At 41.8% G+C, this 15260-nt stretch overlaps 2 protein-coding genes across 10 annotated transcripts in view; one reads left to right on the forward strand and one right to left on the reverse strand.

Moving 5' to 3' along the window:
* The window catches only part of jarid2b (jumonji and AT-rich interaction domain containing 2b), a 108123-nt gene extending 97154 nt beyond the window's left edge, over positions 1–10969 (forward strand). For 3 of the 4 annotated variants that reach the window (XM_067612860.1, XM_067612862.1, XM_067612859.1), the window contains 11 exons: positions 1009–1613; positions 4214–4306; positions 4726–4844; positions 5003–5073; positions 5370–5484; positions 5700–5805; positions 5960–6142; positions 7116–7246; positions 7706–7892; positions 8061–8168; positions 8432–10969. In XM_067612860.1, coding sequence (XP_067468961.1) covers positions 1009–1613; positions 4214–4306; positions 4726–4844; positions 5003–5073; positions 5370–5484; positions 5700–5805; positions 5960–6142; positions 7116–7246; positions 7706–7892; positions 8061–8168; positions 8432–8662 — 1949 coding nt within the window. In that variant the 3' untranslated portion in view covers positions 8663–10969. The remainder of the gene's footprint in view (positions 1–1008; positions 1614–4213; positions 4307–4725; positions 4845–5002; positions 5074–5369; positions 5485–5699; positions 5806–5959; positions 6143–7115; positions 7247–7705; positions 7893–8060; positions 8169–8431) is intronic. The other variant, XM_067612861.1, reaches the window with a different exon arrangement.
* Positions 10970–12606: 1637 nt separating this feature from the next.
* The window catches only part of dtnbp1b (dystrobrevin binding protein 1b), a 67051-nt gene continuing 64397 nt past the window's right edge, over positions 12607–15260 (reverse strand). For 5 of the 6 annotated variants that reach the window (XM_067612869.1, XM_067612868.1, XM_067612870.1 and 2 more), the window contains 2 exons: positions 14433–14576; positions 12607–13852 (listed from right to left, as the gene is read on the reverse strand). In XM_067612869.1, coding sequence (XP_067468970.1) covers positions 13512–13852; positions 14433–14576 — 485 coding nt within the window. In that variant the 3' untranslated portion in view covers positions 12607–13511. The remainder of the gene's footprint in view (positions 13853–14432; positions 14577–15260) is intronic. The other variant, XM_067612867.1, reaches the window with a different exon arrangement.

Here is a 15260-nt window from a genome sequence, read left to right on the forward strand (position 1 = left end):
AGCTTCAGTGGCATTCCACCTGATTTTATCTCCCCGTTTATGGATGACAATAACAATGTGGACCAACTCGGCAAGGGGCCTGATGGGCCACAAAAACAATATTTCCCCCAGATTGCCATGTCACCTTCCATTTCTCACTATGACATTAGCACTCTATGAGCCATTAAACAGCTGCAGCTCAGTCAGAAACTGTACGTGTATGTTCTCTTTATGTGAAAATGCATGCACCCAATGCATGCATAAGGATGTTTGTTTCATTTAGATGGTTTTCACTGGTTTATATTGAGCATGTGCTTGATTCTCCACCTTTTATGTGTTAGCTGTTTTTGTATACAGCTGTATTCAGATCAGCAGAGTGAGAATACAGTTGGTATGCGGCTGTTAGCCAGAGAGACCTGGCAGCCAGTGACCCACAGTGAAGTGGCTTTAGCCAGCCAGGATGGTCTTGTTCCAAATGACTTCCCTTACTGTGCCCAGCAGATCAGTTCTACATTAACAGTAATTTGTGTCCCTGTTTGGCAAAATGAGGGGCTCAGATGATTTTGAAAAGCGATAGCTCAATTGGCCGTTTCAAATCAAATGAACTGGGTTGGAGGAAATGGCATGTATAGCCAAAGGAGCAGATGCTCCGAGATGGAATCCTTCTTGATTTGACTTGATTTAATTTCGTTTGGACAAGTGAAAGCAGACTATTTCCCTGTTTACATGTAGCATTGTTGGGTGGGCCAAAATGTCTGTTATTGAAAACCTTTGATTGATTTTTAATAATCAATAGACCCTTTTCACAGCAGACATTTTGAACTGTCAGAGCAGGAAACCAGGAAACCGATACCAGAGCCCTGGAAGTGGATTGCAACCATTATTAATGTTAATTCCACCTGTGTTTTTCCTGCTTTGACAAGTCAAAATGTCTGCTGTGAAAAAGATCTATTACAAGTTTATACCACTGTGAGCCCACTCATCGTTCTCTATCTGAATTAACCTTCTTTCTTCTTCTGCTCCACGCAGGTGGCTGTGAAGTGGACCTGGCACGTTTTTTCCAGCTCATCAATGACATGGGCGGCATGCAGCAGGTGATGGACCTGAAGAAGTGGACCAAGCTGGCCGACCTTCTGCGCATCCCCAAGTCAGCACAGGACCGGCTGGCCAAGCTGCAAGAGGCTTACCTCCAGTACGTGCTCTCCTATGACTCACTCAGCTCCGAGGAGCGCATCCGACTGCAGGCCGAGGTGCTGCAAGAGAAAAAGCAGTTGGAGTCGCGTCGGGGACCTCTGGAGGGTCTCTTGGACTCCTCAGCACCTACCGCGCTAGTGCTGCCACGCTATGAGCCCAAGAATGGGCTTGTAGGTGGGGTGGTAGGAGGGGCAACAGGGAACCACCGCACCAATGGAGTGTATCATCGTCTGAAGGAGTTGGAGGCTCAGGTCAAAGCGGGCCGGCGCCGGCTCTTCGCTCAGGAAAAACAAGGCAAAGAGGACAGGCAGCATGGGGAGGAGCAGGAGGAGGAGGAGAGGGGTATTCTCGGTGACCAGCACAAATGTATTTACAAGGTGAGGATGAAGAAGACATTTGCTGTTAATGGCACACATTTGAAGCATACAGACAAGAGGCACGTAAGTGTACCTTTTGTTTTTATTCTTTTCTCTTTTTTTTTTTTCTAAAATAGGTTTTATAATCTTAAGTCATTAAATGCTGTACATTAACAACTGTTAACTCATATTGAATTTTGTTTTAGTGTCATTTCTATGACTATGAAGTTGAACATTAACTATCTTTTTACCAGCAGTAGCACTAAAGCATGGAAACTGATTGACTTTGTTTTAATGATCGAAGTCGCCACTAATTTTAATTATTGTTAGTGTTGTTTTCATTTTGATCAAAGAGAAATCTTATTATACAAAAACCCACACATAGAAATACACCTAGCCAAATGTCTGTCATTTAACTTAACTACAACACAGCAAATTATAATTCACAAGATCTGATCAACTATAATCAACTATGATAGTTGGTTTGGTTTAGTTTGACTTGATTTAGCTGTTTGTTTGTGTTTGTTAAAATGTTGTCATTGGCACCATTATGATATTGATGATATCCACATTGTCTTGTTTACATGGTAAATGCCAGCGTGATGTAGCAGTCTTCAAATGGCCCAGATGTCTGCCAGCTCTTTACTGTCTGAACTAAAACTAATGTCGCACACACAGTCTACACTCTTCATAGTAACACCACTAAAGTTGGGAGTGTATCACTGTAGCACTTAAGTGACAAAATATGTGCCCTATCTTCAGAAAGAGCTAAGCTGTGCTAGAAAATTGTTGCACTGTGACTGTTTTTCTCTTAGCAAGAATGTTTCCGTGGTATTGACTGCAAAGATGTTAATCCCTATTGGAATTCTTATTTAGTGTTCTTGGTAACATTATCGTGCTGTTAACTCTCATAGTTTGTGGTGTAGAAAAGCAAACACAAGAGATTTTCACAACTGTTTACATGGAGTGATACTTCAGTGTGTCACTTAGCTGCATTACAAAGGCCTGGATTTTGGTGTGAGAGTAAGGGGCAGCAGTTTTTGTACCTCACACGTTTTGTGGTTTCGTTAAATGTTTCTGTGCAGCTGTGTGTGTGGTAAGGTGGTCAGTAGTTTTTGTTGTGTGTGTGTGTGTGTGTGTGTATGCAGTCACACACAAGGTGCACTCCCACCTCCTCAGCCCGCTGGCAGCTGTGTTGATTCTGGCTGGCTGAAATGTAGGTCAGAGAGAAGACAGCCCCCAAAACCAACCCATGTCCCGCCCCCCCCCCCCCTCCTTTAAACCCCGCCTCCTCCAGCTCTGTCCGCTCTCTCATATCCTTTAATCCACCCTCTCCACATGTCTCCTCTCCTTCAGCCCGTGCCCTTGCTCTTAGCTATTTCCTTATATCTCCAGTCCTCTCCACAACCCTCTTTCCCTCCTCATACACCGATCCCCCCCCCTTACCAAACCCTCTGCCAACCCCTGTCTACACCAGCCTTTAAACACAGGCAAGCCACGTGTGCAAATACATACATGCCTCACACACACTGTATGCCCAAAAACTTCCTACTCTTGATATATCACAAAAAACTTGTATGCACATCATTTTTGTGCCACGGCCTCCTGATGGGCTGTAATTATTTATTTAATTAAGATAACTTTGTTTCTGTGTTGGCTCTCTCTCACTCTGCACAATACTCCACCCAACTCGAATCTGGATCCCATTTGATCCCCCCCCCCCCCCTCTCCACCTTCCCCTCCGAGTTCCTTTGGTAACTAAATCTCTCTATACTACCTCCCTCTGAAGAACAAAGATATTGTCAACAGACTTGACCCAGTACAATCCAAAGCCTTAGGAATTATACAGTAGAAGTACCATTCCAGGTAGTGACATGTGAATGGCTGTCACCATCCTGACAGGACAGGCTTGTCTAAATATGGCTCATCACTTTCCTCCACGGCTCAGATTTGTATGCATTTTTCACAAGAGTGGCCCCCAACAGGAGGTTATATTTCACTTTTTCTATCAAGAGAACAAAGTGCACGTCAAGAGTATAATTAGCTCAAATTACACCAGGAAAGGCTCGGATAAGTGCTGCTACTGTCTGGCCCAAAGAACGTCTTGTCAGTACTAGGTCGCTTGTATGCTATATTGTTTAACTGCATTATTTTATAACTGTGTTACTATTGTGTACAATAGTGTAAAAAATAAAAGTTTTAATAAGGTCAGTTGCTATGTAAAAACATCTGGACACCTAATAAGGAAAAAAAAAAGACAAACTGTCACTGTGAGGATGAGGAATCTGTGAGGTCATCTTTCAGCAGAAACAGTACATCTCCAGATGTACTGCAGATTTATGGTCACCTTCAAAGCTGCTCTTTAGCAGGAGTGTCCAAGGGAGAGAGGGTCAAGTCCAGGGGAAATGTATAGAGGAGGCACAGAGGTGAAGCCTTACACTGTAGCGACACATATACACACAAACAGTTGATACGTTTGTCTGTGCACATACATTCATTCTGTTGACCATATGTTTTCCCTCTGACTTTTTGACTCAAACAAACATGTGTTAGGAAAGAGGATTCCCTTTTTTCCATGTCCAAAGATCATAAATATGTGGATTGGAGTCTGGTGTTGTTTCTTGTTCCCCTTGGACCCTTTCAGCATGCTGTGACTCATGATGTTTAATGTGTCTTTGTTGCAGGGGAAATCGGTGTCTTTGACGAACTTCTTCAGGATAGCCCGGAACACCATGACCATGTGCTTTAACAAGGAACCAGGGGCTGCTGAGGTCGAGGTTAGCATGCTCACATTTCAATTTAACAACTTTTGGATCGCCCTGGTAGCTGCAACGTCCCTGGTTCGAGTTGGGCAAGGGACCTTTGTTGTTGTTCATACCCGTCTCTCGCTCCCCTTGTTTCCTGTTGGCCTCTTCGCCAATAACTGACTAGTAAAGGCAAAAAAAGTGCCAAAGAAATAAAAAATTAAAAACTCATATTAAATGTTAACCGCACTGTCAACAACAGCTCCTAGTAGCTTGTCTTTGAACTTTTGTGTAAACCTTGGATATTAGAAAATCACCTCAAACATTTACTCTGTTTTCATGTCTAGCAATCTTTGTTCAGTTCGCTGATAACTGCGGCGCACACCTGGAACCAGCACCCTGTTTCATGCATTCTTCCACTGATCGGCCAATCTTTTTTTTTTCTCTTGCAGCAAGAGTACTGGAGGATTGTGGAGCAGAGAGACAGCCACGTGGCAGTGCATTGTGGGAAGGTGGACACCAGTACACATGGGAGTGGTTTCCCCACAGGAAAGTCAGAGCCATTTTCAAAGTAAGTACCCCATAGACCTTTATACCACAAAAAAATGTTCTGCCTGCATCGTGAACCTGGGCAGACAAACTGAAAGAGAAAATTTCATGGAGGTTCTCCTGGATTATATCATCTTAGTATTCCCTAGAAATCACCTTTTCCTCTTCTTATTTCCTCAGACATGGATGGAACCTCACTGTCCTCCCCAATAACTCTGGATCCATTCTGAGGCATCTGGGTGCTGTGCCTGGTAAGGACACCTTTGAACTCATCAGTGCATTTGTAAAGGCAGTTTTCTACACAAAAAGACTGTAGATGCTGAATATAGGAAGTATCATCTATCACTTTGATTGTAGACCAACCCATAAAATCATGTTAATGCACATACTGGATGCATTTGATTTATGACCTGTCTCTTTCCAGAAAAAAAATGCACATTTAGTTTCATCTATTCAAATGCTTTTCCATTGTTTCCTGTGGATCATCTGCTGCTAGTAATGACCTATATATTTATTTCTCTCTCTTTAAATCCCTCTAATGCCACAGGGGTGACCATTCCCTGGCTAAACATTGGCATGGTCTTTTCTACCTCATGCTGGTCTCGAGACCAAAATCGCCTTCCATATATTGATTACTTACACACTGGTGCTGATTGCATTTGGTAAGTATGTCCTGGGACCTTTCCTCCTCATCACTGGCATTGTATGTGCAAGATCACACTTAAAACTCTGCCACAAATTCTGATGTAAATATTTAAATGTTTGTTAAATTAGCTGGGAGAACCATTTGAAACGGCAACAAATGCTCTTTCCCGAATAAATATGAACATGTGTGTTCATGTCTTCTTCTGTGTGTGTGTGTGTGTTTCACCAACAGGTATTCTGTCCCTGCTGAGGAGAAGGCTAAGCTGGACAAGGTGGTCCATACACTGCTTCAGGCCAATGGCACCCCAGGACTAGAAATGTTGGAGAAGAACATCATGGTCAGTGTGACTGTGTTTGCAAATGAAAATATATCAATATTACCATCTTCCATCCATGTTACCACTGTCTGAAGCCACTTCACCACCAAAAATGTACAGTTATAGAAATGTAACATCTTTTTTTCTCTCCCCTCCTTCCACTTCGATCTTGTAGATCTCTCCAGAGGTGCTGTGCCGCGAAGGCATCAAGGTTTACCGCACGGTGCAGAGGAGCGGCCAGTTTGTGGTCTGCTTCCCCGGTGCCTTTGTCGCTAAAGTGTGCTGTGGCTACTGCGTGTCAGAGACGGTGCACTTTGCCACACCGCACTGGATGAACCTGGGTTACCAGGCCGCAAAGGTCAGCATATGAGTCAGGGTGGGCAGGTCATGTTGAATTAATAATGGTACATAACTATTACTAATGTGCAATAAGGGATACAAATGTTTTCTAAATATAAATTACACAATCAAAATGACTTGTTGGGTTTCTGTGCAATTAATATTTTGCCTGTGCATTACTGATTTTACATGACAGCTGTTTATTTTATTTCACTCCTGCTTTGTAATGCCTCAACACTGGCCTCCTGTGGACAGAGGCAGTTAAAACTCTGATTTATGTAGAGGTGATTGCAAGAGCTGCCTATATAAATGAAACTGAAATAGATAAATAAACTTAGAACCTCAAGTTTGATTCTCTAATCTGCCAGCGTGTTGAACTTTAAGGAGTAATTGCAGCTGTAAATCTCCCTAGGGGATGTTTTTAGGGTTTTTTTTAGTGATCATGAGCAAGCCTTTTGGAGCATAGGACCTCATTATAGCTGTAATAGCATAGAGGAAAATGTTCTTACTGTCATTATGGGCATTACAATGATGGAAGTACATATACCTTCAGCAATACCATCACATCCTTAACGACAGCAGAGATTGCCCTCAAGGGTAATATGACATTCATACAATGCACAGTATTGAGGTGCAATGCCTGGGAAAAAAATCTTTTAAATGGTGAACATTTTTTTAGTTTAGAGGCCAAGAAATATTGATCTGAGTGCGCAGAGTGCTTAGTTACACTACAAATCCATTCTTACACACAGAAAAACATTAGCAGCATTGTTGGAGCGAATTGTGCAACTTGCTTTACTCTTAAGAAACCTTGTACACACATCCATATGTGATGTGCATGAACCGTTGAAACATGGAGATAGACAGGAACACAACTAGTTTCATAAATGACGCTTGTGGAAAAAAAGACTGAAAATAGTTAAGATATATATTTTTTTAAAAATAGGCTTTATTATGTAATGAGAATCATAAGTTTTGATTTGTTTCCACAGGACCTGAAATGTCGTCGTATAGCCAAACCCTTCTCCATGGAGAAGCTACTGTACCAGATCGCCACAGCCGAGTCCAAGAGGGACAATGGCCTTCTCCTCACCACCATCTCCGCCCTACTCAAAGACCTCAGGTAGGATGCAGCAGTGCACCTACACACAGACATTCACTGCACACTTGTACACAACACACTGAAGCTACAAATCCAGTTTTATTAGCCATCGCCACGTAACATCTATTACAGTATGTTGTTTCAGTAGCACGATCAAAGATCTGCATCTCAGAGGGTAGTTGAGTCTTAGAGGCTCTTTAAAAAGAGTTTGCCTCATTTTTCTTAAATCAGCTCAATGAAGTTGCTTGATTACTGGTTTCTTTTTGTTCACTTGCAGTACGAATCAGAAGAAAATCAGAAGAACATTGCTGTTTAGCATAATAACGTTATTTTAAAATGTAGAATTTAGTTCTCAAATAAGAGGTTTTAAAATAATGTACCGTCATTTCAAAATGTGTCACCATAAGTATAACATCCATATTTTTTAGTCCGCTGCGTATGTAATTTTGATCTTAATGATGGTTATTCTCTGCAAAACAGGAACATAGAGATGCGCCAACGGCAGGAACTTTACAAGGCGGGTCTGCTCTCCTCTGCCCGCTACGGCACCCATGATGGCAGCCTGGGGCCTGGTGAGGGACGCAAGAAGCCCCGCGGCAAATGGCTGGCACTGGAGTCCTCAGAGAGACGCTGTCAGATCTGTCAGCATCTCTGCTACTTGTCCATGGTGAGAACACTTTAACAGACAATTGTTTTAAAATATGAAGACTGTTTCCCCCCCCCAAAAATGCTGTTGTTCCAGTTTGGATAAATTTAGGTACCGCAATACTAAGAGTGTCTGGTTTCTACATCAATGTCTCTGTCTTGGTTTTTGTGTGTGTGTGTGTGTGTGTAGGTGGTTCAGGAGACTGACAATGTGGTCTTCTGTCTGGAGTGTGCCCTGCGCTATGTGGAGAAGCACAAGTCCTGCAGAGGCCTTAAGATGATGTACCGATACGATGAGGTAAGCTGCAGCCGTCTGTTTCTGCCATTACAGTTCTCTCTCCATCCAGATGGGGGAGACATCAGCCAGGTTGACACTGGCTACAGGAAGTGGATTATTCATTATGACTGTGTTTATGTTCTGTACTTTGTGGTGCCAGTGCAGTATTTCCTTTAGAGAAGTTATAGATGAACAAAATGATTGTGCAGTGGGTGATTTATTTAAAAAAAAAAGAAATATTGACATTGTTTAAATGGTAAAATGTTGTCTTCTTCCCCAATCAGGAACAAATCAACAGTTTGGTGAACCAGGTGTGTGGCCGGGCCATGTTAAAGAGTGGTGGCGGCGGTGGCGGTGCAGTCGTTGTCGGAGCAGGAGGAGGGGACCCTTGCCACGGCCTCAGCCCTGCCAAAGCATCGCCGGCCAAGCGAGGTCCCCGAAAGCGCGCCACCGTGGAGGTGTCCCTGGCACGCCTGTCCTCCAGCCACATCCCCAAGGCTGCGGCTGTGTCCTGAGGAGATGCCTCAACATCGTCACCCTGTGCGCTGTGCCCATATCCCGCCCCCAACCCTCCCAGACTCCCTCGATTTTTTACATTAAGCAGGATCACTATCAATCCCTCCTCCACCACCCCATATTTAAGATCTGTTGTTTTTTAGCTTTGAAAATCCCCTCACCTGACCTCAGCCCCTCCCCCCCCATCCTTCTCCAAAAGATATTCACCTCCCCCCTTAGAATGACAGGCTTGTTTATAAAAAAGAAAAAAAGAAAAGCAAGATGTCTTTTTTGCACTAGTGTGAAAGAAGAATTTGTTTTTATTCTTGGATGATTTTAGAATCCCCACCCCCCCTCTTTAAGTCGTCCTTTACAACATTACAAGCATTACAAGTTCACAAGAAGACTTGACGGGCCCTGTTGTACTCTTTACCTCCACCCAACCATCTTCCCTTAACTGAAATGGGTTACATTTGTTACCTTTTTCTTGCATCACTCTTTCCTGCCCTCTTGTCGCCCCTGAGACTGAACCCCATCCTTTCTCATCACGCGTCACTCAACTGTGAACATGGGACGAATGAAAAGGCGGCCTTTTTTTTTTCTCCCCGGTTTTCTGAAATGAAAATGACATCAAGTAGTTACCCAAAGTTTCTCTCTGTCCTTGGTTTGAGGAAGAGGGGTCCTTTTTTATTGTTTATTGATTTTTATTATTTCTTGATGCAGCTGCATTGTTTTAAAAAAAAAAAAAAGGGGGGGGGGGGGGTTGGCGACGCGAGGTAAAAACTTGAAAGACAGACGATGTTGGTTTATTGTTGGTTAGCTATGTTTTTTCAACATCTATTTTGAATTTTAGCTTTGTTTTTGCTAGGTTTTTTGCGAGAAGTCTTCTGTGTAATTTTTTTTTTTTTTTTTTTTGTCATTGTGGATGTTTCTGTTCGTTGGTGGATGTGAGAGGGGGCAGAGCTACAGCTGCTTGACCTGTGAAAGGTCACCGCTCACCTCACTTCCTGGTAGTATGGAGGGATTCCTCCTTCGCTAGCAAGTGAAAACTGTGCCTGATACTTAGCGAGGAGATCCATTTTATTGGTGCTGTTGGTTATAATTACTGTATAACAACACAAATTAAAATCTGGGGGTTAGCGCCTGCTATCAGCTAACAGCTAGCTCGCGCAACCCCCACCCCACAGGGCAGAAAGGCTTTCAGGCTTTTCTGGTTCTAGATGTGCAATCGTGTTAACATTCCATTCTTCCAGTCCTCTTGTTTCATCTGTACCAGTAAACATTAATTATTATATTATATTATTATTATTATTTTGTGTTTTTTACTTTTGTTGATCTGATGTTATCTCAAGTAGAGCCACTAGTCAAAGAGTGTAAAATGTGAAATATCAAATCCAAGTTTTGTTTTTTGTTTTTTTTTTCTTTTGTCTTTTGTTTTTTGGCTTTTGCATTTTTTTCCCTTTTTGCAGATATATTATGAGTGATTTTTTTTTTTTTTTTAGAGAGGAAAAACTCCAACACAAACAAAACATCAACTTTTTGTACATAATCCTGTAAATTTCTTTAAATACTTGAGCCTTTTTCTGGGGTTAAGGAAGAAAGAAAGGAAGGAAGAGAAGAGAAAAAGTTCCAGAGGAGAGTGCTTGATGAAGAAAAAGCCTTACATTTCCCTTTCTTCATCTGTGTGAGTTTCATGCTTACAGGGTTGCTCTGGTAAACGTGTATAAAAATTTTAAGTGCTGCTTATATCACTAAGAAAGAAGATATTGAGTAGCCAACGACTGCCCCCCAACCTAGTTTTGTTTGTTTAGCTTTACTTTTTTAAAGAAAAGGGAAAAAAAAAGATATGTTCACAAAAAAAAAAATGGGTTTTTACATTTTCATTACTGAAAATTCAACAAAAATGTAGTAGCTACTCATGTTGCACTGAGCTTGCCAGTGGTGACTGTCAAGGAAAAATCCTATAATCCAGTTTGTTGGTTGTCGTCCCTCGCAGAAGACTGAACTGTTTTAGGACTATTTAATGAAATACCAAGTCGGGTGTTTTCAACATAAAAAAAACGTGGTTGTCAAGTTTTTATGGCCTTACAATATATTTTATTCTGATGGGATTTTTGTTTGTTTTTCAGTTCATTTTTTGTGTGTTTGTTTCTTCCATTTTCTACAGTATAAACTACTTGCTCACAGTGGGGTCTCTGGTGACTTAATTTATTAGTGCCGCATCTCGGCCTTTCCCTCCATTCGGAAAGAGAGTCTCATGTTGGTTATATTGACAGTTTTTTACTTTTGCAGTTTGTACTTAAGGTTTAATAAAAACTTACCGACAATTCACTGTCATTACTTTCCAACCTGCTTGTGTCTCTCTTTGTGTGCAGAGTTTTGACTTAAACTGCGAGACAAAACAATGTTTTTAACAACTTCAAATTTTTGATTTAAATTTATTTTCTGGCAGATCTTCTCAATTACCTCTTGTTTAGTTGAAACTACTTTCTGCCAAACAAGTAGTCCCAATTAGTCGAAAGAATCCGAACTGTTGACAGTGAGGTCTGTGGATTGTTTCATTCCATTCACCTCCATTGTATTGGGCATTTTAAAACCTGGGCAAATAAAATCAAAATGATCTGCATTACTAGATAGATACTAGTAGCCATAAATGAGAAAATGTTTTGCTGTAATTTGAGTGAACTCACCCTTTTATAACAATATAAATGTCGAGACACTGCAGTGAGAAACTTGTCCGTCGGCAAAAATGACAAACAGGTGGTACCATGACATTACCAAGCTCCACAGTAAGCTGCAGTATGGGTGTGGGATATACTACAAGTGATCTAATGTTCATTATACATGGAGCTTATTGCTCTACTCACACACCACACATTGTGCATGCTAACTGTTGGAGGATCCTGCAGTTCTTCATAGCTTTAATTAAAGTGCACTGGAATGACTGTCACGCATCGACAGTGACTGTTTCCTATTCACAATAACGCAACACATCCACTCTCAGCCTTCAAATGTCATTTACTCTCAGCATAATACTGGTATTGCTTTTTCTTATTTTTCAGTTTAAAAAAAAACAAAACATTTAACTGTAATAACTGATTAACATCATATTGTCCCTCAAAAGAAAACTCCTTTCAGAACCTCTCTTGCTCCGTACTCGCCTTTCCAATTCTTCACCGTTTCTGCTTTCCATTAGTCAAGAGCTCGGGCAGGCCTGTAAATCAAGAGTGAACGCACGGGGACTGTTAACATGTTCAAACCCTAAATTGTGCTCACATTTCATTCTTTAACTTGCTCCTGAAATGCTTAGATGAAAATTTAACAATGGTGGGGGGGAGAAACATTTATTACCAACGAGTCAGAAATTGTAGGCAGGGGAAAAGAAAGGAAGGAGTAATGCTGTCACATCGCACAAATGTCAAAATTTCTGTACAAAAAGATCTGGATTCTGTTAAACCATCTGGGTGTTTTCCAGTGCATAGCACACAGTCCAAACAGGGATTTGGTCCTTGTTCAAAAGGAGGAGTTTACCCCAACGTTATTGGTTAAAGGAATGGCAAAGGGTTACTCTCCTCTGTGTGTGTGTGTGTGTGTGTGTGTGTGTGTGTGTGTGTTAAATCAGTAATATCCTGATACCTGAAGTCCACCAGTCTGTCAGCTATACAGTACTATGTGGTAAATGACCTACTGCCAAATGACTGCCAGTATTAGGCCAAGTTTACCAAAACCAATGGCACAAAAGTGTTACCTAAATGGTTGTTTACATCCAGTATTGCAGAGTCTAGCTCATAGACCACTTAAAAGAATGCAACAAACTTTGGGGGTTCAGCTAATCCATAAATTAATGACAAATTCATCCATGTGCTTCTTGCAGATCGTTTATCTACATGCTCTGTGCTAATGCTCAAGCATTTGCTTTGTTTAAGACAGTTTACACATGAAAAAAAAAAACACATTTTCTCAGTTACCTCCATCGGTATCTAGCCATGCAGGCAGTTTTGATTTTATTAGCCCATGTTTTGAGAAATTAAAGAAATACTGTAGTCACTGTTACAGGTGTTAACAGAGAGGTCTGTGGATTATCTAGTGTAACTGGGACATTGCTTCTGGTAAAACAAGTTGCTGTTGAAGTTCTTAAATGTAATTTCTCTACTTTTTAAGCAATCAAAACAACACTGCACTGCAGCAGAGGAAATCTAAGCACATATATGGAGAAACCTGGGCAGATATAAGCAAAACTATCTGAATAGCTAATGAGAAAACAGTTTTTTTTCATAATTTGGGTGAACTGACCTAAGAAATCATCACACACATTTAAGAAAGTCTAAATAAGACTTTACTTTTCCTGATTATAAACATATCTTACCCATGTGACCTGCAGCAAAAATGCCATCATATTTTTTTATATTCTGTGGAAATTTTACTAGTCTCACATGCAATAATATTTGACAGCTGCAGTCTGTCAGCACAGCGAACGCTAAAGTGTTAGCACGGAGCATGACCGCAAATAACCTCAAAAAGGACATATGGTTGATTTTAGTGTGTGCTTCTGTATGACCTCATCACTTATCAGCAGCCTGGTCTCAACATGCACAAACACAGAAACTGAATATTAGAGCAAACTATTGATGTGCATGTAAAATCACTACTGATGTGCGTGTAAAGTCACTCAGCGCTGATGGCAGATCTATCACACTAGATTCAATTAGAACTAAAAACTCACATCAATGATCTTTTTAAGGCAAGGTCATGTGGCAGTTAGTGCAGCCTAAATGTTTCTTCACGATGAAAAGAATGAGAATATATCCGAGTTTGATTTGGCAGCTCTATGTGTTTGTGTGTTTGTGTTTAAATCCAGTCCATCTCTCCTCAAACCTCCGACCTGCTTTTCTCACAGTCTTTACTGGTCTGGTCCTCTTGGTCCACGCTGTCCACCAGCGCTGTATCGGGGTGCACCTCCTCTTCGTCCAGCGTCACCACCACCGGGGGCCTTCTCCTCCTTCCTCCCGCCGATCCTCCGACGCCTCCTCCTCCTCCTCCTCCTTGCTCAGTCTCCTCTTCGTCCTCTTCCTCGTCCTCCTCTCCTGCCTCCGTGTCCTGGCTGGCTGAGTCAGTGCAGGTGGACGAAAGGGAGGAAAGCTTGTGGCGCAGCTCGGCCTGGGTGGGAACCTGGAGACTGATTTCTGTGGTGAAGGACTCAACATCTGGACCTGGGAGAAATAAGAACCACGTATAACTTTGTTTTTTTTAAAAAAAAGATACACACTAGGAAACCTTTCATGGTTTGCACAAATCGGTGGGGAAGTGTACCTTTAAAAACCTAGACAAGTCTATTATTTATTATTATTCATTATTTATTTGCTGTCTCAGCGCTACAGCTGCAAATAAACTGAGATCTTTGGATCTCTGTTCAAGTTGTTGGAATTACTTCACAGGTTTTGTTTAAACTTGCTAGAATTTGGCCGGGCTCAGTCGTGTGCAGTCATAAAATGTAGCAGATTTATTGGCATCAAATTATTTTTTAGACGAAAACTAGCTGTCAGTTAAATGCTGTGGGTTGTTCACTGTAACAAAAATTTTCCCCAAGCAGATGTGGACAGATGGTGTTGGTGCATCATGCCCAGACATTATGCTTGTCAATCTTCTGAGTCACATATTCCTGCTTCAGTGCGTTCTTCGATATCAGTTAGTTGTAGCACGTTATTCCACTGCAGTAAATAAGTGTTGCATGTATTATTATAGATCAAATGACTTTAGTGTATATATATGTGTGTGTGTGTGGTTTCCTACCTGTGACAGGAGAGGCAGCACTGTTGTCCTCTCCCCCAGAGTGCAGAAACACATCTAGGGCCTCATGGTCAGACATGTCCATCAGATCCATCTGCTCCAGCATGTCCACGTTCACCTCCATGGACGACATGCTTCCTATTGGCTCTGGACACAACATGGGATAGCAAGATATTAGCCTCACAAAACACTGTCGCATCCAGAAGGTAGCAGCAAGGGGCTGAGTTCAGGAAGACAGGCTGTCTTTCTTTCCAAAAACTTGCAAGGCAGAAGCAAATGGGCACATTCAAGCTGGATGGACTTTGAAATGGGTGAGCTTGTGTACAAGGGACATTCCGTTTACCTCATGATCCAAAGCTTTAGTACAAGTAATGGACTGGCAGGTGTCACTGTGAGTAGGAAGCTGTATAAGAAAGCGACAAGCAACACCTACAACATCATTAAAGGATAGGTTCACATTTTTGAAGTACATTAAAAGAGTTATTAGGCGCTTTTGGACCAAACAGTTCTGGGATCTCTCTGAGAGGAACTACCCACCGGGGAGCTCCCTGGAGAACAACAAACCTTTATTCGTGCCACCAATAGGAATGCTGAAGTGATGTAAGCTGGCCAACAGTTGATTGCAATGTCACTTCAGTGCAAGATACAACAACAACAAAATTGCATTGTATTTCCTCCATTGCAAATAGGCTCAATAAAGCCTGGACTTCACTGTTGGTCCATTTGTCCGTGTGTCGGATGTTAAGAGGTGTTGTTTACATGGCTAACACTTCACACAGGTTTTTAAAAATGGCGGTTGCTGGTGCTGCATTGGCTCATGTGTTCAACCAA

Source organism: Thunnus thynnus, chromosome 15 (assembly GCF_963924715.1).
Source record: "Thunnus thynnus chromosome 15, fThuThy2.1, whole genome shotgun sequence".
Classification (NCBI taxonomy): Eukaryota; Metazoa; Chordata; class Actinopteri; order Scombriformes; family Scombridae; genus Thunnus; species Thunnus thynnus.